General features: G+C 38.2%; 1 protein-coding gene across 1 annotated transcript; it reads left to right on the top strand.

Annotated features, from left to right (window-relative positions):
• Positions 1-1,664: 1,664 nt before the first annotated feature.
• LOC125745193 (tyrosine-protein kinase HCK-like) lies at positions 1,665-21,589 on the top strand. Its single transcript, XM_049017779.1, has 13 exons — positions 1,665-1,828; positions 4,147-4,268; positions 4,781-4,823; positions 8,891-8,981; positions 10,935-11,030; positions 12,333-12,436; positions 13,911-14,060; positions 14,438-14,590; positions 17,457-17,639; positions 18,537-18,613; positions 19,522-19,675; positions 20,122-20,253; positions 20,450-21,589. The coding sequence occupies exons 2-13, from the start codon at positions 4,155-4,157 to the stop codon at positions 20,650-20,652; spliced, it is 1,500 nt and encodes a 499-aa protein (XP_048873736.1). The 5' UTR covers positions 1,665-1,828; positions 4,147-4,154; the 3' UTR covers positions 20,653-21,589.
• The last annotated feature ends 527 nt before the right edge of the window (positions 21,590-22,116 follow it).

The following is a 22,116-nucleotide window of genomic DNA, read 5'->3' as shown; positions in this document are numbered from 1 at the left end:
AAAAGGGATGAAGCAAAAAGAATTACAATATATGAAAATAGAACAGGGGGCGGCATGGTGGTGCAGTGGTTAGCACTGTCGCCTCACACCTCTGGGACCCGGGTTCGAGTCTCCGCCTGGGTCACATGTGTGCGGAGTTTGCATGTTCTCCCCGTGTCGTCGTGGGATTTCCTCCGGGTACTCCGGTTTCCCCCCACAGTCCAAAAACATGCTGAGGCTAATTGGAGTTGCTAAATTGTGTGAGTGACTGGTGTGTGAGTGTGAGTGAATGGCACGTGAGTGTGCCCTGCGATGGGCTGGCCCCCCATCCTGGGTTGTTCCCTGCCTCGTGCCCATTGCTTCCGGGATAGGCTCCGGACCCCCGCGACCCAGTAGGATAAGTGGTTTGGAAAATGGATGGATGGAATATAGAACATCTAAGTATCAGACAGCACCAGCTCCTGCAAGAGGACGAGGTGCTAGGGCATGATGGAAAGACAACCCTCAGTGTAGATTACAAAGAAATGGCAACTCAGACTCAGACACTCAAGCATAAATGGTATCCTGATGGGTCAAAGCAAAGGCTGGTAGGTTAGATAAGCATAAATAAGGGCTGGAACTGTGCATGAGGAAAAGCAGAGGGAACACAAGCGAAAACATCTACAACCATCCCAGAATCATGGCAGGTAACGTGTACAATGGCTAATTAAGGAACGGCGAAAAGGCAAGCACATATATGCACAGGTGACTGGCACTAGACAAGAAACAGAAGCGACCCATTGACAATAAACCAAACATTAGGGCAGGGAATTGTTAACAGGTAAGGGCTGTTAACAATCACTAAGAACTCCAACACTAAGAATAGACTGACCAGTGATACCTGCTGGCCAATCAGGGAAAATTACAGGATAGGACAGGGACTGATCCTGACACTCATTTGGTAAGTCATAGAGGGGGTCACGACTCAAGGAAGAGGTAGTAACAGGAAGTGGAGTAATTTCAGAAGAAATGCAATCCACAACCAAATATCATGTAATCAGCCATGGCCTAAGTACTGTATGATGGAGGCTGGTCAGAGAGTGCAGCCTGAACTGTGTCGTCCACACTGTCATCAATAGTCTGAACATTTAGGAGGGAAAACACGCATGTGACCATGCAATATTTCTCCATGGAATTCCAGTGAATTCAATTCACTGGAGAATTTATTGCAGTAATTTACTGTATTCACTATTGCTTTTATCCCACAAGTTCCTAATATATTTCAATTCACACATCTGTAGAAACTATAAAGGAAAAATGTATATATGTATGAGAAATGAGGTAAAGAAACCAACCTTAGAGATATCCTCTCATAACACTGTTCTTTAGTATTTTCATTGTCATGGTTTAATCATTAGTAATAGGATACATCATTTTGGTGAAAATGACTTCATTTTATGGGGATATGTTAAAGAGTTTGAGTAAATTATAGCCTTTTACAAGTGAAATCTACTGTTTAGATGCACCATATATACTAATATGGTGAGTCGACTTGCAATTTTTAAATATGTACCAGTGTTTCGGAATATCTACCTTAACAATTGATTCAGAAAACCGTAAATCAGTTTTTTTTATGGATTCATCCTACGTATAGGTCTTCAGATGACAATGAGGACCGACGCCACTTCCTCATGTAGTCAGTTATATCTCGCAAAACCAACCCGGCCGGTGTGTTTCTGAAGTCCGCGTAATGGAGGAACCAAACTCTAATAAATAAGTCAGCTTGCAAAAAAGAAAAAAAAGAACAACAGCTACAAGTCTGTGAAGATATATATCAAAAGAAACAAACAAAAAAATCGCGAAGAAAACGGTATGTGAGTTAAACTATAACCCTTTTTTTTATTACATCTCTTCTCTTTACCTTAAATTATGTCCTTAAATTAAGTAATTCAGAGTGCATCGGTAACAGTCTAATGCGTGTTAACGCCCGTTTAGTGTTTTATGTTATTACTTGATTAATTACGTGGTCATTTAGAGACAGTTACTTGTTACTTTCGCTTTCCTCATTATGGTAAAATGTGTTTGAAATGGGTTAGAACCGTAACAGGAAAGTTGCACAGCATTATACTCAGATCAGTACCGTGACGATAGGGATATACAGGCACAAGTCAATGATTTGCATTCATGATTCTTAAATAGAGAAATTCAGATGTAATGAATCAAAGAACTTGACTGTCACACTTTGCACAGAAAAAAACTTCCTTGGTTAGGTTCACTGCGACGCCGAATTTGTTGACAGGGCTTGAAATGGGGGAGAAAAATGGTGCCTTACTGTAAATGGTGCCTTGGGTGGATGGGTCGAAAATTAAAAATGTTCAGCTAGGTGTGTGAACACACGGTTACTTATTTTAAAAATACGCACAAGAATCTTCCGCTGGAATCAATTAATCTTTGTTATCTTTGGGTGGAATAATGCGCGTGTACTGTAGTTCGTTTAGAGTCGACCAACTTTTGTCTAATAGTCAATTGCATTCTTTAATGAATGTTCTTTAATGAATTAACCACACCCAAACATTATGCGCGTGCATGCATTTCTATCATACATTCATTTGGGTAAAAACTGGCCGTATGCAAATTTTTTGGAGTCATGGCTGGAAACTGAACTTGGAAGTTGTGTTAAAGAGGTGTCTTTATTTGGTATCTGCATAATATTCAGACTGTTAAATGTAACCTGTGCCGATTTTCAATTTTACCTGCTGGTATATACTACTACTACTATTACTACTACTACTACTACTACTACTCATAATAATAATAATAATAATAATTCGGGTCACCAAATTCTCAAAAGTCATGAACTCCTGATCTAAGCTGCTTTCTTGCATTGCTGTTTATGCTGTATGAATAACATTTTTAAATATGCTTATATTCTAAAAGTAAGAAAAAAAGAGTTTTCAAAATCAAATATGGGTATAAGTGGTGCAAAGTGTATTGTCAGTCTTGTTGTACTTAAACAAAAAGATGCTAGAAATGTTTAATCACAACATATATTTTATTCATATATGGCTGATGCCAGATTTAGGATGATATACCATGGTTCTCTGCAAGCATTTTGTATTACATTTCCTGGATTCCCCTGAAACTGCTACACAGTGCTAAAGGCTATAGTGCCAATTGCTGGATTATCATCCATCCATCCATTCATCCATCCATCCATCCATCCATCCATCCAGCTATCCGTACATTCATCCATTTTCTGTAACCACTTGTCCTATTCAGGGTAACATGGGGTCCGGAGCCTATGGGTACAAGGCAGAGAACAACCCAGGATGGGGTGCCAACCCATTGCAGGGCACACTCACACACCATTTACACACCCATGCACACCTACGGGCAATTTGGCATCTGCATTTGGTCTCAGCATGTCTTTGGACTGTGGGGGAAACCGGAGTACTGGGAGGAAACCCCACGATGAAACAGGGAGAACATGCAGACTCCACACCTGGAGCCATGGTGGAGAGTTGAACTGCTGGATTATCAATGATATACCAACTTATAAATATTGCAGCCCTTCATTTGACTGTGTAACGTTTTTGTGACCTAAATACAAGAGTTATCTTTCTTACCTACACACATCCCAAATTTAAAATGCACTGTATCCGAATATTATTTTAGCTTTCCTATTGAAAACAATTTTCATCTAAAGGTTAATGAATAACCTTTAGCACCTAAATGCAGTCCATTTAATGAATATGTCAAATTTGCTCAGTCTAGGGTAAGTTTACTGGATGAATATGAAACTGTGTGATTTGCAAGTCAGATCAATGCTTTTTCTTTGCATAGCAGTCTGAGATGGAGCACACTTTACAGTACATTACATTTATTTTAGAATTTTGGTCCAAAGTGATGTAAAAGCCAGAAAGATACAGTAGTATATTACTAGCATACATCTGTGGAAAAAGTCAATTAGGCGTAAATGCAGCTAGGCTGAAATTCCTATGAATGAGCAGTAAAGAGTGAAAGTTAGCATCCGAGCAAGAGTTATAAAAATTATCACAAGAACCTAACAGGAGAGCTATTTGATATAATGTTTAATGACAGTGGAACAATAAAATAATGTTGCGCATAGAACAGGTGTGTTTGCGTTGCGTATTTTCAGCCCTGCGTGCCTGTCGGTTTCTATTCCAGCTTCCAGGATGGGCTGCATTGGGTCCAAGAAGGAGCAGGAGCCTGTGGTCAAAGAGCTGGATCAGGACGACTCAACACAGGCACCACACTATGTCAAAGACCCAACGTCTGGGAAGAAGCCTGTGAGTATGTCTGTGGGCTGCGGCAGGCAGCTGGTTTCTGGATAGAAGTCGGACTGTATATGATGAGGAGGGCTAATTAAAAAAAGAGTTTGCAAAGATGCGGGGAAGAATTAGGGAAAAGATTATTGGGTGCCCATGTTGGGTAGTCAGCAGGAAGATAGTTGTACTGAGAATTTAAAAGAAACTGTTTTATTATAATCATCAATTTATACAAATTATAGATAAATGAAGTGTGGGGGGTTGTAAAATTCTATTAAACTCATGAAGGGCTTTTAATTTCCAGGTCAGTTTATTTTACTATATTGGTTCCTTGTTGAAGCTTTTCAGTTGGTTGTGTTTCCAAGCTCTTGTAATAGAGATCAAGGGGAAATTGTGTAACCTTTCGAGGTATCAGCTTTTTTTCTGCCCAGCCGATAAGATATTTAAGCCCTGAGATCATTAAATTGAATCTCTCTGTCTGTCTTTCTGTCTATGTCTTTCAGTCAAATAAATATTTACATGTATTCCCTCAGAACAGGAAACCCAGCAGCTTTAATGGCCCAGCCAGCGCTGAAGGTGAGTGTTGCTGTTTTGTCTATGAATGTTTTATGTTACGGTCAGAGGTGGAGATTAAGAATTTTGCTACTAGCCAACTGGGCTAGATTAGTAAAAAATGTAGTCTGACAGTTTTTTATAGCCAGTGGGCTAGTGCTTACGTTTTTTGTGCTCACCAAGTCATATAAATTTCTCAACAAACAATTAACGCATGTCTCAATATAATAATATTGAGTACCAGCAAAATGAAATGTACCTTCAGTATTGTTTTAACCATGAGCATCAAAATGTTAAGGTATAATTTCAACAGCATAAACATAAGATAAGATAAGATGAGATAAGATAAGATGAGATAAGATAGACCTTTACTGTCATAGAAATAGTGAAAAACAGTTTAGCAGCTCTCTGTTTAGCAGCATAAGAGTAACAAATACGGCACTCTCCACAATTATTGGCACACCTTGTAAAGATTTGTAAAAAAAGGGTTAAAAAAATCTACCTTTCAGTGAAGTAGCTTCATCTGACACTGAAAAAAATGAGAAAACCCCCATCTTTCTTTGGAATAAATTTATTCAAAGAAAAACAAATCCTTCGTCAAGTAATAATTACTTTCAATAAAAACACATGTGCCACAATTACTGGCACCTGTGCATTTAATACTCTGTACAACATCCCTTTGCCAGTATTAGAGCACTGAGTCTTCTCCTATAACATTTTATGAGGATGGAGAATACCAAGCAGAACATGAGACCTTTCCTCTTTACAGAATCTCTCCAGATCATCCAGGGTCCTAGGCTCTCTCTTGTGCACTCTTCTCTTTAGCTCTGCCCACAGGTTTTCAGTGAGGTTCATGGCCACGGCAGAAGCTTGATTCTGTGATCACCTAACCATTTTATTTTAATTTGGACATGTGCTTAGGATAGTTGTCCTGCTGGAAGATCCAGTGATGGCCCAGTTTTAGTTTCCTGGCGCAAGCAGCAAAATTTTGATTTCAAATATCCTGGCATTTCTGGAGCCCATAATGCCATGTGCCATAACAAGGTTTCCATGGTTTTTGGAGGAACAACAGCTTCACAACATCACAGAACCTCCACCATATTTTAGTAGGGATAAGGTTCTTCTTACTACAGCCATCCTTCTTTTTACACCAAACCCACCTTGAATGTTTATTACCAAAAAGCTCCATTTTTGTTTCATCTGACCATTGAATTTTGGTTCCAGTCCAAGTTGTAATAGTCTTTCACAAACTCCAGGTGTTTACGTTTGTGGTTAACTGACAAAAAAGCTTTTTTTCTGGCATACCATCCAAATAATACATTAGAATGATTGTGGTGTCTGATGGAAACGTGGTAACCCCAAGATTTTACTTTGTCTTCTAATTCACCACCAGTGATCCTTGGGGATTTTTTGCCTCTCTTACAATCTTCCTCACTGTATGTGGAGGAAAAATAAACGTGGGTCCTCTTCCAGGCATGTTTGTAACAGTTCCAGTTGTTGTCCACGTTTTTATTCCCCTAACAGTAGAAATGGGCCTTTTCAGGTGAGTAGCTATATTTCATGCCCATTCCCTGACTTATGAAGGTCAACACACTTCTCCCTCATTAGTTTCGTATGTTCTCTTCTCTTTGCCATGTTGAAGGATGACTAAGGGATTTTGGGATCTATGTCACCTCATGCTTGTACTCCTGTTAATGAGGAAGTCATAGATGACAGCTTGAAGGTTCCTTTTCACTCCAATCAACTCGAAGATGTACAATTCACAGGGGAAACACGCTTCAGTTACATTGTGTTCACTATAATTACCAGGGGTGCCAATAATTGTGGCACTTGAATTTTTGTTAAAAATAATTATTTCTTGATGATGAATTTGTTTTTCTTTGAATACATTTATTTCAAAGAAAGGTTGGATTTTTCAATTCTTTTCGGTGTGAGATGAAGCTACTTCACTGAAAGGTAGATTTTTTCTAACCCTTTTTGCAAATTTTTACAAGGGGTGCCAATAATTGTGTAAGAGAAATAAGAACACACACAAAAAGAGACAGTCATCCTATTATAGAATGCGTGTCTTAGTGCAATGAGTACGGTATGTTAGTCCGTATAGAAGACAGTCTTTTTTTTTTTTGGGGGGGGGGGGGGGTGGGCGCATTTGACTGCCTGTGGGTAAAAGCTTTTGATAAGTCTCTTTGCTCTTGCTCTGAGCTACAAAATTCAGAATGATAATTGCTTCCCACTTTCTCATTGTCGCTGACTGATCATTCTTCTTTAGTAAACTGATACTTATTCATGTCAAAACCCCAGTTTCAACATTGTAAGGTTCTACAGTACAGTAAATAAAGTTCACAGGCAAGAGAAAGTAATTGCATGCATTTTTCAGATCTCAAGACACAGGACCATAATATAAAAAACACTTCACCCTATAACTCAAAATCAGTAAAATGACAATACAAGAACAAGAAAACTGCAGCAAAATCATGCACTGTGAAGCCAAAAACACAACCATGTCGTATCACTGCAGTTTATGAATATTTTTTTGAATTATTTTGAAAGTTTGGTGAGGTTTTGCTTCACCAAATATATAGTTTTTGGTGTAAAACCTGCGACAAGCGATTATAAAAATAGATGGATGGATGGCTCTAATATTATTACACTGGGAAACTACATAATACTGAAAATGATGTCAGATGATGACACTTGTACAAGACCATTCGCATTCATGTACTACAGCATTAGGAAATTTGAAGCAATTAGGAATGATGTTCTGTTGCGCAGAAGTGACATGGTGTGGGGATTGCATTTGTTGTTTTGCAAATATTAATTGTCAAATTGAGAGATGCTCCAAAGCAATCAAGAAAAACCGTAATTATCGGAGAAATGCGGCAAACTATTCCCATTTCTTGTATTGGCATTGCATTGCCATTTTGCTGTTTTTGTGTTACACTCTGCTGCGTGGCTTTTATGTTTGCTATTGTACTGTGTCTCAAGAACTTAAAAAGTTGTTTGAGCATGTGAGTATTTTTCTTGCCAGTGAACTTTATGCTCTGCAATGCAGAGCCTTGCAAAGGTGAAACTGCTGGTGTCTTTGACATGAATAATGTCAGTTTGCTAAAAATAATTATCAGCCAGCCACAGTGAAGTGGGAAATGATTATCATTCAGAAGCCTATAGCTCAGAAGCATTCTTACACTGACATTTTGATAATATATCTAAGCATTTACTCGCATTGGTAAAATAATGCTGATGATGCTTTTCGTTTTGGTGGCACTGACTAATTCATTGATAGAGTGTTTTGCTTTAGAGACATGAATTAATTGGCTTAGATTAATTACAGGCTTTTGCAACTTAACCATACTGCTGTGCTACAACCAATTTTGAGAAATGGTCTTAAAGTCATGAGAATGTTAAGTGTGTTTTATGAAATGTGCCAAAATAATTGAGAACAACTGGAACAAAAACCCACCAGTAAATTATTTAATCGTTGTATTTCACCAGACATGATGTCTGAATAAGTTCAGTACATTTTCAGTGTTTGTCTTCACTGGAATATAATAATGTCAGACCTGGCTGGTGCTGAATGTTAAATCGGCAGCCCAAGTTATGCTGCAGAAACAGAAACTAGGTTAATGTGCACAGAATATTACACTCATGTATAATGTGGTACATGATGTGGCATGGAGGATGTGTAATGGCCGTGACACTGCCAGACACTAACTAAAATATCCATGTCCTGCTGTACGCTACTCAAACATGAACTTAGCATGTCAGCAAAACTTTGAAGTGCCTTTGACTTATAGGAATATGATACAAAAAATAGCGTCTGATATTATTTTAGACACACCTATAACACCTATGAAAAAATGCTGCCTTTAGATAGCAGAGATGCAGAGTAACCTCTCACAGAGCCTTTCATTTTTGTCAAAACATGCTCCTCAAATTCACCATTTGTTACATCATCGCCATCATCTCGAGTACCTGTAATGTGTCTTGAGAATTAATTTATTTGTCTTTTTTCCACTTTGAAATGTATTTTTTTCTCAGAATATGCTTGTGTTGTGGTTCCTCATTGATGTGTGTTTTTCCTTCATGGACAGAGAACATTGTGATCGCACTGTATGATTATGAAGCCATTCATGATGGAGACCTTGGCTTCAAGAAAGGAGAGAAACTGAAAGTCCTCGAAGAGTGAGTGTCACTCAAGCAAAACCGCACAAACCAACTTTAAATGATTAGAAATAACTATGTGAATTGAAGCGCTGGTCTGGCTGCTCTGGCCTTTTGTTTAGTTTGGTGACAGATAGAAGATGCATTAAACCCTACAGAAGGTGACAGAACGGTGCTACACGCAAAGGAAGACTCGTCGTTCATTGTACTTAGTTTGTTAAAGCTCAGGGTCAGAGATAAATATGTACCACTTGCCATAAAACATATATGCTCATTTTCAAAAGTAAAATCGATTCTCAGGTAAATGCTGTTGTCCAAATGCACTCAAACCTGACTGAGCTATGACTGCTAGAAAAACAGAAGCTCTTACCTTCATGGACTGAACTGCATACATGCAAAGCATGTGGCTATACTGCTGGCCTTGCCTACTCAATATATGCAAAATTCCAGCAGCCCTCCCATTGTATGATATCCATGCTATGCTTTCAGGCTGCTATGAACGGCCACAGTATAGCTGTGAACAGACTGTAATTGCTGCATGCCTGAGAGGTTTGCGTTCTCCTAACTGGCTGCAGCTATAAGACAGCAGACCATTATGCTATGGCTCGTATTCTGTTGGCTTGCAAGCTGTTTTTCGCATGGTGTAGCACCTGCCATGGCCTTAGGTGAGAAAATAGCATGGACGCAACATATTGCCACACCTACTTTGCAATTGTCACATACATGCAAACAGAATAAGACAATAAGGAGACAATGGAGCCTTGGTTTTGCGCTAATCATACAAAGGAAAAAATACACAGACGTATTTCAAAGGCAGCTTCACTTTTCTAGGAGTGTAAGTGTTAACGACGCGAAAGCATTAAAAATAGATTCAAGGTAAATCTACACTGCATTTTCATGCACAAACATGAACTCAAAGTGCAAATGACAATGAACCGTTTCAGAGGACTATCTCAAAATATAGTATATCGTGTAAAAAAAAAAAAGTCATTCTTTGAGAAGAGAACTTCCCCTTTTACCACCGTGTAATTTAAATAACTAAATTATATAAACAGTTCCTGATGAGGCCAACCACTAACACAGGCCCAACCCTTATATTATGGTTCAAATGCACTATTGCCAGAATTGTTCGCAAAATGTAAATAACCAATCAAAGTCTAATCCCTTACAATAAGTATGTCACTCTCTGTGAATGTAAACACTGGCAATGTTGAGCATTTCAGGTCCAGAAACTACAAATCCAAACCAAGATTTTGTTTCTACCAACTAGTTGAGCATAAAGAATCACAGTTATAGAAAACTCCACTGGTTAATAGAAACAATATCTTGGTCTGGGGATGTACGTTCTGGGCCTACTATAGTCTTGTTTTATAGCAGGAGATTCTAAACAGGAAGTCATTTTTGCACTGGTGTTGATACTGTGCATATATATTAAGTATATTCGATTAGGCTGTAGATTAACAGTGAACTTTTACTTTGCATTCTATTGCTGTTATCATCCATCCATCCATCCATTTTCCAAACTGCTTATCTTACTGGGTCGCGGGAGGTCCGGAGCCTATCCCGGAAGCAATGGGCACAAGGCAGGGAACAACCCAGGATGGAGGACCAGCCCATCGCAGGGCACACTCACACACCATTCACTCTCACATGCACACCTATGGGCAATTTAGCATCTTCAATTAGCCTCAGCATGTTTTTGGACTGTGGGGGGAACCCGGAGTACCCAGAGGAAACCCCCCGACGACATGGGGAGAACATGCAAACTCCACACACATGTGACCCAGGCAGAAACTTGAACCCGGGACCCAGAGGTGTGAGGCAACAGTGCTACCCACTGCACCACCATGCTGCCCCTGCTGTTATCATTTAATTAAATTTTATTTTGTCAAATGAATAACTAAAAATTCTGGAGGCATAGGAACGAAAATCTCTTTCTTTTTTCCCCATTTTGATCTGTGTCTTCCACTGTAGGTCTGGAGAGTGGTGGAAGGCACTGTCTATCAGTACTGGACGGGAAGGCTTCATCCCAAGGAACTATGTGGCCAAAGACACCCTGGAGACTGAAGAGTGAGTGCGTTACCTACATACTGTACCAGACAGTGAGGACTGTAGTCTAATGAATTGGGTAAAGCAGGTGAACCCAGTTTGTTGATGCTACAGACAGTAATATAAATAGATACCTGATTTGCAGTTATAAAACTGGTATCACAAGAAATGAATCCAGCATAATGCATAATTTGCTTTAAGTGTATAAAGCGAATTCCACATTTGCACCATGATACTGACTCAAATGAGTGTTTTTTAAATTGGAAAGAATATATAATGATGTGCAGTATTTTCAATTTCCCCCTCCCACTTCTCCAAGCCAAAGCAACCATTATCCAGAGTGACACATGCCCTAGTGCATAAACGTCTGCCTCTTTCTCCCTCCATTTAGGGTTGGCCTTGCCAATAGTCATGCATTCAGTCAGGATTTCAGGAATCTAGAACAGTATTTCCCAATCCGGTCCTGGGAGACCCTCATGCAGTTTACATTTTAGTAGACTGTCTGCCAGGGAGCTGGAAGGGAGCAAAAACGTGAACCTTTTGAGGGTCCCCATGGACCAGGTTGGGAAACATTGATCTAGAGAACTTGGGCTTACCATGGTCTTGGCTGAAAACCCCACTTGATGCCTACATAATTAAAACTTGAGGATTTTTAACATAATATATTGCATCATATTATTCATTATACTATTATAAAAATTTCTTATATTTATTGTGTAGTTCAAGTCAAGTCAAGGGGACTTTATTATCATTCCATCCATGTGCAGGTACAGAGCAGCATGAAAAAAGCGCTTCCCCAGCAGAATACCACAGCATTGAGGGGAGGGTTTGCACAATACTTAAAGTGCAAAACATGAGATGAGATGTGCAAAAACACTTTGGTTAAGTACACATTGTTTCTGCAGTAGGTGTAATATTCTGGCCATCCAGTACAGGGGCCTGGAGGCCCTCCATAGCAGACCTGAGCACACAGCAGGGAGCCTCCTGTCTACTGGCACACAGACACACAGATGTTAAAATTAAGCCTGCAGGGTAAAATATGATCCACGGCAGATTTCAACAAAAATCATCACAGGATTCATGCAGTTTTTGACTTGGGCGTGAAATTATGCATGAAAAAACTTGCCGCATGAAAAGGGAAGAATGCAGAACTTGCACATTCTGATGCTTTACAAATAAGAACATTTTCATTCATTGAAGGCTTAAAGAGCCGTTTCCAAAAACGAGATACAAGTCTTCTTATTACAAGTGGTTCAGGTGTCATGAAATAAAACATAAAGCCAAATTATCTTTGTATATTCGTGTCACCTTCACTCTGTGCAGGTGGTTCTTCAAAGGTGTGAGCAGGAAGGATGCAGAAAGGCAGCTTCTGGCATCTGGTAATCAAGCTGGATCCTTTATGATCCGTGACAGTGAGACCAACACAGGTGAGTCTGTCGCATTCCTAGTCTAATGGTCTTCATATTTCCCAAAGAAGTCACTGGATACGACCAAACCATTACAATTTAGTTGTTAAGTGAGACCTCATATACAGACCAGTTGTATATTATGATTCATAGGGTGCTTTATAGAAAGAATTGGTTGTAGTATCATCAGATTCCTACACAATTCACAATTAATTACAGGAAAGAAAAAAATATATCTGTTTTTCTTACTTAAGGTATATGACATTTTTGTGCGTAGATCACCGTGTTAAGTATGATGATAACCTCAGCATGAAATATATAATATTAATCATATTTTATATTGTAGCTTTGAAATTTGGTTAGACACATATTTAACACTGTATGTCAACTAAATGTAAAATAGTCCAGAGTGAAAGAAACATTTGTCATTGACAGACATTTGTGCGAATGTTAAAGTTCAGCTTTTACTTTTCCTGTTATGGAGTGAGCCTGAGTTCTGACTTAACTACATATAAGCAACTGATAGTTGCCTTCAGTCTGTTACCATGTGGGTAGGAAAAGAGAATGAAAGAAATTTCTGTTCTCTGCATGACTACAATTGGTGTGACATGGACTGAACCTTTGGGGTCATGTGTGTCCGCTATCTTTGGTATCTCTGCTTGTCATCATCGCATCTTAAATGTTCTGCCTCCTTCTCACACTCGTTCTCTTTCATTAGAGTAGTGCACTTCAGACATCACGTAAACATTTTTCCATTTAATGTTGTATAATAAGTGTTCTAATGACATTTTTCCCGTGTTCTAAGACTAAGTTTGGTTAATTAATACATTAAGTAACTGTTGGTTCATGATTAATTAAGAGCATAATAGTATATTACTTGTGCCTCAAAGAAAGCTGTTACTTCCTAGTGTTATATCTATATATCAAATACCAGAGAATACTTAACCATCAAAAGGAAGTGTCAGTTTCCACAAATAACATGCCCACAGTGACACCTCTGATCTCACCCTCCATCTCATCATTGCACGCTACCAGATCCACACACTCTGAAGATGAAGACTTCAATAATGTTCCTTGGCTGCTGTTTAACTTGATGCAAACCCACAAATCTGATACGGTTCTGGTCCCAGTTGATAAGGTCATTGTAATCTGTTCACCTTAGATCTCTGCTACTTTTACAGAACATTTTTTTATGTTTAGAAACATTATGTGACCATTTTATTCTATTTTATGATGAAAATTAATTCAAAAACAGTATAAAACAAACAAAAAAACACCGGGTTTAAGGTTGCAAGAGCTAAACTGCATTTGATGTTGTGTTAAATGTATAATTTAGAACGAATGCACGAGCAATAAGTGTAACATAAATCGGCTCTTCATTAGGCAGGTAATACCCAGAATGTCATTATAACGTGACATTGAAATATGATATTTACAATTATCTTCGTTTGAAATTGACTGTCCTTATGATTGGTCTCTGCAACTTCCCCTATAGGTAGCTACTCACTGTCAGTGAAAGACAGTTCTAGTCAGAATGGTGATACAGTGAAGCATTACAAGATCCGCTCCCTGGACAACGGAGGCTTTTATATCTCACCCAGGATCACCTTTAATGACTTACAAGAGTTGGTTAGCCACTATAAAAGTAAGTACTCCTAACTAATATATGTAAATGGTGTAATGAACCTTAGATTCGTTGTCCTCCTAGGACCCAGTTAAGTATACAAAGACATTTGTGAGTATAGTTTAAAGATACAAAGGATAGTGTGAAAACAAACATCTATAGGAACATGGTTATTTTGTTTATAGAGCTATTTATCAAAGTGATTATATTTAAGTCCTTATAAACATTTACAGATAAGATTAGAATTGCTAGTTTTCTCTTGGGATTAGAGTTGCTTTTGCTACATTTAACTACAGATATTTTAAGGGCACTGTGACATCATTGCTTGATTTGAATTGCTATCGCTAACAGTAACATACAGCTAATCCCATTATGTGGATGTGTCTTTGTCTTTACAGAACAGGCTGACGGGCTGTGCCACACCCTGTCGGTGCCCTGCATAAACTCCAAACCACAGCAGCCATGGCAGAAGGATGCCTGGGAGATTCCTCGAGGGTCCTTGAAGCTGGACAAGAAGCTGGGTGCAGGACAGTTTGGGGAGGTCTGGATGGGTGAGTAACCACCATAAAAAGCTTAGTATTTTATTTTTCAAACTGTTTTTCAAAGCCATTTACAAAATAGGGACACGGCCTTGCTAAAGGACCCGATGGTGAAATCACTATGCGGACTATGAGATTTGAACTGGCAACCTCCCACTCATACACACAGAGGTCTAACCCCCAGAGACACACACTGCCTCATAAATTTAAAGCTTGATTGCAACCATAAAACAAACCTAACACCACAAAACAAGGAAATCATGAAAACCTATGTTAAAATGAAAACAATAAAGGATTGTTAGCATAGAAATAGACAGTACTATAAAGTCACCCCAGTACAGTGGTGCCTGTGGTTCATGAACATAATCCGTTCCAAGAAATTGGCAAACAAACTTGTGCGTGAATTCATTCCGAAGCCTACCAAATAATAATTTTTGTTAATTAATTTTCTGGTTTTTATAGTAAAAACTTTAAAGAAAAACACAATATAGTATGGCGACGACCGGACCGAGGCATTGTGGGAGCAGAGAGAGACTTGCTTGCCGGGGAAATCACGCTCTTTATTAACAGTCCGTAACCCTTGTATTGTTGTTGTTGTTGTTAATGTTAATGGTTGCATTTCCCTATTGTCATGCATGTGTTTGCCCGTCTCTTGCGTGTACCCGGTACGATCCTCGCGTGAATTTAGCATGTCTGCTTATGTTTCCCATCTGTATATTTGGGTTCGGTGCTCGTCGGGTGCCTGTTGCGGTTCTTCTATTTACAATTGCGCATGAGGCATGCAGGGCATGCTGGGACATGCTGGGACATGCAGGGCATGCTGGGGCATGCGCGCCCCCGGGGCAACACTAGTATAAAAAAAATCATCTGGTTGAGAATTCTGTTCGTTAACCAAATTTTGTACATGAACCAATGCATTTATTTCACGAAATTTTTGGTCGCGAACCAAATTATTCGTAGACCACAGCGCGCGTGAACCAGAGGCACCACTGTATTTGTAGCAACCATCCAACACACCCAACAATTTTTGTCTTGACCACTAGTATACCTTGTATGGCCGATAAATACCTCACCTGACTTTTTAAAAATTAATTTATTTAATTAAGTGAGCTCTGGTGAAACTTGACAAATACATGGAATGATTGATGTGCCCCTGAGGATAGGTTAGGGAGATATCAATCACTTTTTTTGGAGTACAAGAAATTCTGGTTATTTATTGTGTTACTTTGCTGCCTACCTATACTACTCACTAACTATGCTACCTAATAGATATGTCGGGGGGGGGGCACTACAGTATGAGCTACTTTAAAACTGAAAGACTCCTGCTTTTACTGGTTTGTTTCATTGATTAAAAGACTCAGTCAGCTGTTTCACATTAACATTAGTGACATATGCATGATTATAGGAGACTGACCAATCAGCACGCAGCAAAAACTCAGTGTTAAAGTGAGATTCGGGTCTTTTTAATTGAAAGTAGTTTACAATCCTGGTCCTAGCTCATGGTGTCCCCCCTGACATGGATTAGGTGGTTACCGTCTCTTTTACTCTAAATTTGCATATATTCTAATGTTAAATTTAAATAATTTTTTTTGTCCATAGAATATACAGTAAACACATACTGTCAAGATAAGTAGTTTTAAATTTTTTTTTGACTATCTAAGAGTTTTGCACGCGACTGTAGCTGCTAATGTCAACCACGGTACTTAAGAAAAAGGATAATCTGTTGTCAGGCAGACAAAAAGGCTTAACAGAATGCATGAAAGTCTTACATCTATCGAGACATTTACGTTATAGACGTGTTTAAACCTTCTGAGTGATACATTGTTCATACAAGGGGTGTAATGAGAGTGCTCACAATATTCTGTACTACAGACAATCATTGTCTAACTGCCATTGTGGTGCATTTCCGAGTGAACAACAATATGACAACCTAGTTTACACTATGTCCTTTATTTACATAGTTGTTGACCCTGTTGTCCCATGCACCTTCCCCATACCCCAACTGTAGCACAAGTTCACTGTGTTCTGAGGGACACATGTGACTATAACACTTGAAGCCTTGAAACCTTAAAAAGACGTCACTATGACCACGACCTCATTAACAGCAGTGCTTTCATTGTCAAACTCCTTTTCACCGTTTTTTTAAGCACTTGCTGAGCCTAAAAGCACGATGACTGATCTGTCACTTCTTTGTCACAACCAGAAATGTGAAAAGCATGTGCTTACTTTTCAATGTTTAAGAATTCTGTTAGAAATTGCCTATGATTAAAATGATTTTGATTAAAATGAAATTGCTTATGATTAAAAGTCAAACATTTGGAATTTATATCAACAAGGTAAGCCATGAAGTGGCATTTTCCTGTAGTTACTAAGGATTACAAATAGAAAAAATGTATGGAACATTGATGCACTTAAACTTTTTCTTTTCAGTCATTTAAATCATGGTAACTGATTTAGAGTGGCAGTAATGATATGAGTGAATTGTATTTAAGTTGAATCTATGGTCTGAGTTAATATTGCTTAAAAACTCAAAATGGAGGAATATCTAAAATGGTGGATCTTTGTAGTCCTCAAATCACATCTATAACTTATGAAGAAACGAGTATATATCTAATTAACGTACTGTGACTGTTGATAAATCTCCTTGTTCAACATCCAAATATATAATTGTTATAGCACCACCATGTGGTAGATATGCAGTTTATTTGGGTACGACTCCGATTATATTCTACACCCACCATCTTGCAAAATAACTTCAGATGTATTGTGATCAAGCAATATTTATGTCAAATAGTCAGGTGCAAATATGCTTAAATGCAGCTTCCCTGAGTAAATATGGCGGGTAGTTTAGTTGTTCGGTTTCTTTCTTCCACATCAGCCATGTACAATAAGCACACGAAAGTAGCGGTGAAGACCATGAAACCAGGCAGCATGTCAGTGGAGGCCTTCCTAGCAGAGGCTAACTTGATGAAGACCCTGCAGCATGACAAACTTGTCCGGCTTCATGCCGTGGTCACCAAGGAGGAGCCCATCTACATAATCACAGAGTTCATGGAGAAAGGTAATCATTTTCTTTTCCCTTCTTCTACACTTTTTTTTTTTTTGCTGAAAACCTATTAAACTTAAGTTAAAAAATTGAATGCCAATTCAAAATCAAGAGGATTCCTAAAATTAACAGAAAATACCAGAAAACACATGTTGTAATTTATGATAATGAATTCCCTTACATCAGTTGGTTTCATGTAATCAACCAAAACCACAGACTTCTGGTTTATTAGACTGTCCCCTTAAATCTGAAAAAATCTGTTTTTGGTAACATTCTACAGAACAAAACAAAGTTAAATAAAATACCACTGGGAGGATAGAACAGATAAATGTGAAGCGGTACAGAAAGACGACATACCTCCAAAGCAGAATAATGTAAACTGGAGTCAAATATACAGGGTGAGGAGGGGGGTCACAGATAGAGCTAGTGGGTTACAGGTTAGAGTGAATTTGTGTCCTCCGGTCTAGCTGGTGTCAGACCCATCTGAAGCTGAATGAGTCATTTTAAGAACTGTTTTGCAATTGTTTGATGCATCTTAATTTTCATAATAGTTCATGCTTTAAAATAATCACATCGTGTTAGGTAATCTATCGATTTATCAGTTCAATTCACATCAAATCACTTTATCCCCAAGAGGCAATTAAAAAAGATACATGGAGTAGCATAGCAACCATTCACACGTCACAATACATATAGAAAAAATATATATATTTCTGTGTTGTTTTCATCATTATGCTAGGTTTATATACAGGTGATACTGGAAGGTATGGAAGGGCACAGCGCAAAGTCCTTTAAAACTGTGATTAATATATTTCAGATTGACAATGTTGATCTCTTTAATTTAAAAAGCCGTAAGGTTTCAAGTTTCTCTACCCAATGTGACACTACCTTGAGTGAAAATTCTCATTTCAGGCAGTTTACTGGATTTCCTGAAGAGTAACGAGGGTAACCAAGTCCCATTCCCTAAACTCATTGACTTTTCAGCCCAGGTAAGTCTTGGGTGAAACCATATGTGAAAAGTAACATTAACACAAAGCCGTACGCTACAGTCCATCCACTTTCAGCAACTGGAATTGTTTCTGATTTGTAAGTAAGAACCATTCAAAGCTACAGACAGAGACACACATATCTCCATCTGTATTTAGAAGAGATGATCCAGTATTTGTGAACAGGTAACGTTTTACAATACAGCTCCTTTGCAACTTAGTAATAACTCAGTTACCACACACACAAGTATAAATCACTTGTGTGATTTAAAGTATAAATGCTAATAAAATATTGAGGTAATAGATGCACCATGATTCATTAACCCTCTGGGGTCTAGGGGTAGGGAACACACTTTCACTGACTGGGGCCTGATCACACATTTCATTCAATATCATAAACTTAATTCATGGCAAATAAATGATTTCGTATATATTTGTTTTGGCATTACACTCATCTTAATTTTAATGTATATTGTAAATATGTCAGATTTTATGTTAAGTTTTTTATTTGACATCAAAGTATAGACATTGCAAAATACGGTTCGGAACACTTGCAGAAACATTATAAAAGTACATGGTAAGCAATGGTGGAAGTTTGTTTTGATCCCAGATATCTGATCACCAAAGTCTTGGCTACATCAAGATGACTAAATGGTGTAGTTGCAACATTCAGTTGGATAAATAAATAAGAAAAACCGAACTCGTGTCACTATTTCTGGCTCCTTTCATTGAATATGTAGCAACTTTCATGTGTATGCATGAGCCATTCAAGGCTTCTTCTAGATGTGTTCTCAGTTGCGTTCCATTGACATTTTAAGCAACAATCTACATGTGTTACTTTCCATGCACTGGATGAAAAGTGGAATTATGAGTATTTTTGTAAATGACTATAGTTTCATCTCTTATCTCAGATCGCAGAAGGTATGGCCTACATTGAAAAGTGCAACTACATCCACAGAGATCTGCGAGCTGCCAATATCTTGGTCTCCAAATGCTTAGTGTGCAAGATTGCAGATTTTGGCCTGGCCCGCATCATAGAGGACAATGAGTACACTGCTAGAGAAGGTGATTTGAGAGTCATCGCTAGGTCTGCCGTGGAGCGCTGATATGCAGTTTGTCCCAAAATGGCCACCGTCATTGCCTTATCCATCCATCTTCTAACTGCTTATTCTTGTCAGGGTTGTGGGTCATTTTATTATGCATCATTCAAAACCTCGAGGCTTTATTTATGTTATATAAACAAATATGAAATTATACTAGATGTTTATCTAGCTTTAAATTGATTCTCTTATGATGGTATCAGGCAATCCCATAATACTAATATGGAAATATTTGCAAGTAATGTGGAAATCAGTGGTAGATATGAGCTATGCATTTTTTTTAAATAATATTATTATTATAGTTATATTTAAGTCATGTTACATTATATTGGGATCCTTTTATGCCAAGAGTGAAACAGCCTTTGAAGGCCTGTACGAACAATAACATCCACTGACAATTTTCACTCACAGGTGCAAAGTTCCCTATTAAGTGGACTGCTCCAGAGGCAATCAACTATGGGTCCTTCACCATCAAGTCTGACATCTGGTCTTTTGGCGTCCTTCTGACTGAGACCATCACCTACGGCCGCACACCTTACCCAGGTCAGCAGGGGGTCGACAAAGCTAACTTCATTGAAATCAGATGTAGCATGTGCACTAAATCACAGTGATAGGTCTGTCACTGGGTCTTGGTCATTTCTAGTTTTCCTGGTTACTTATCAGGATGTTAAAGCTTATTCCTTCACCTCTGGCATTTCCTTCCAAATGTATCGGTACCTGCTTTGTACGTGGAACCCAGGAATGACAAACCCAGAGGTGATCCGCTCCCTGGAGAAAGGGTACCGCATGCAGCGCACCGACAACTGTCCCAAGGAGTTGTATGACATCATGTTGGAGTGTTGGAAGAACAGGCCAGAGGACCGGCCCACCTTCGAGTACCTCCAGAGTGTTTTGGAAGATTTCTACACAGCGACGGAAAGCCAGTACCAGCAGCAGCCATGAGGCTGATGTGCACAACCAGTGGGTCTCATATGGGCATATGGACAGAACACACACAAACACACAAACACACACACACACACACACACACACACTTATCCCCTTATATTTTACATGCAAAATCAAATGAGGGATGTTACAGATAAGTGACACATGTCTAAGCTCTATATATATATATAAATATACAGCACAGTGCAAAAGGCTTAATCATTCAGTATGTCAGTGGGATATCCAGGGAGTGTAACATACCCATTAATTTGTTTGGCTAATCAGCACTTTAGGAATTAAATAGCTGCATTTTACCTTTTTCTTTATTATACTGGTCTTGTTCATCAGTCATTTGAGGATATTTATATTTCAGCACTGCATATTCAGTTAGTCAAGTATCTTAAAGACTTAGACTCTTCTGTACTCTATGTCATGTTTCTGTGATGAAATACATTGTGCATTACAGCAGGGCAGCCCAAGTGGCTATTAATTCAAAGTGATAAAGTTATTTAAGGGTTTTACAGCCTATATTAGGCTTCAAAGTCATGTCCCATTACAATAAACCATAATTTGAGCTGAGTGAGCCAGGGTCAAGTGCTGATGCCCTTATATTGCAATCTTTCTTATATTAATAAATGGAAAATAAAAGATCATGCCATTCTTCTGTTTCCAGCTGAGAAACAGCATTTTTGTGCTATTTTTGACTTTATGTGAACTTGAGTACTGTGATATAACAGCTGAAAGGTGCTTCTGATTTATTTGATGGAAATGTAATATTTTCTCTCCACAACCCTACACTGCTTAAAAGGCTGGCAGATTAATAGATACTGTCTTCTTGTTTTTGCTTTTGAAAAATTTATATTATATATTTAAATATGGCATTTGTCTTGTTATCCCCCACTCAACATTACATACTTTTATGGACAAATAAATTTGGAAACTATAAAATCTATATTTCTCTTTCCCTGTTTCAGTTTTAAAGAGTTTTTTTTCTGAAATACATATATTTATATAAATACATTCAATTCAAAGTATTAAGTATGCTTTATAAGGTTTTAACATGGCAATTCAATAATATTGAGAGGTGTATATTTTGGTATAAATTCTATATTTTAGCCTGTATACATTTTTATTCTCTGGTTTCCTTGAAATGATATTTGTACCATGATTTGCATGTTTTAACTGAAATAAAATAACCATAACAAACATATCTTGGCATACTGAAATATAGCAGGCCCCAAATTAAGTGGACATACATGGATATCTGAATAAACAGAGGTTAGAACGGATGTTGGAATCTTAATAATAATAACAATAATAATAATAATAATAATGATATGCCTTTGATATGTGATATGCCATTCGAAGTATATTAATGCTTAAATTTTAAACAAAGTCAATAGATGCAATACATGATCCACAATTCAGCCCAGACAGAGTGGTCTGGTAACAGCTGGCAGAAGTGATGTAAGGTAACAA

Source organism: Brienomyrus brachyistius, chromosome 6 (assembly GCF_023856365.1).
Source record: "Brienomyrus brachyistius isolate T26 chromosome 6, BBRACH_0.4, whole genome shotgun sequence".
NCBI lineage: Eukaryota > Metazoa > Chordata > Actinopteri > Osteoglossiformes > Mormyridae > Brienomyrus > Brienomyrus brachyistius.
This window is presented reverse-complemented; position numbering and strand designations above follow the sequence as displayed.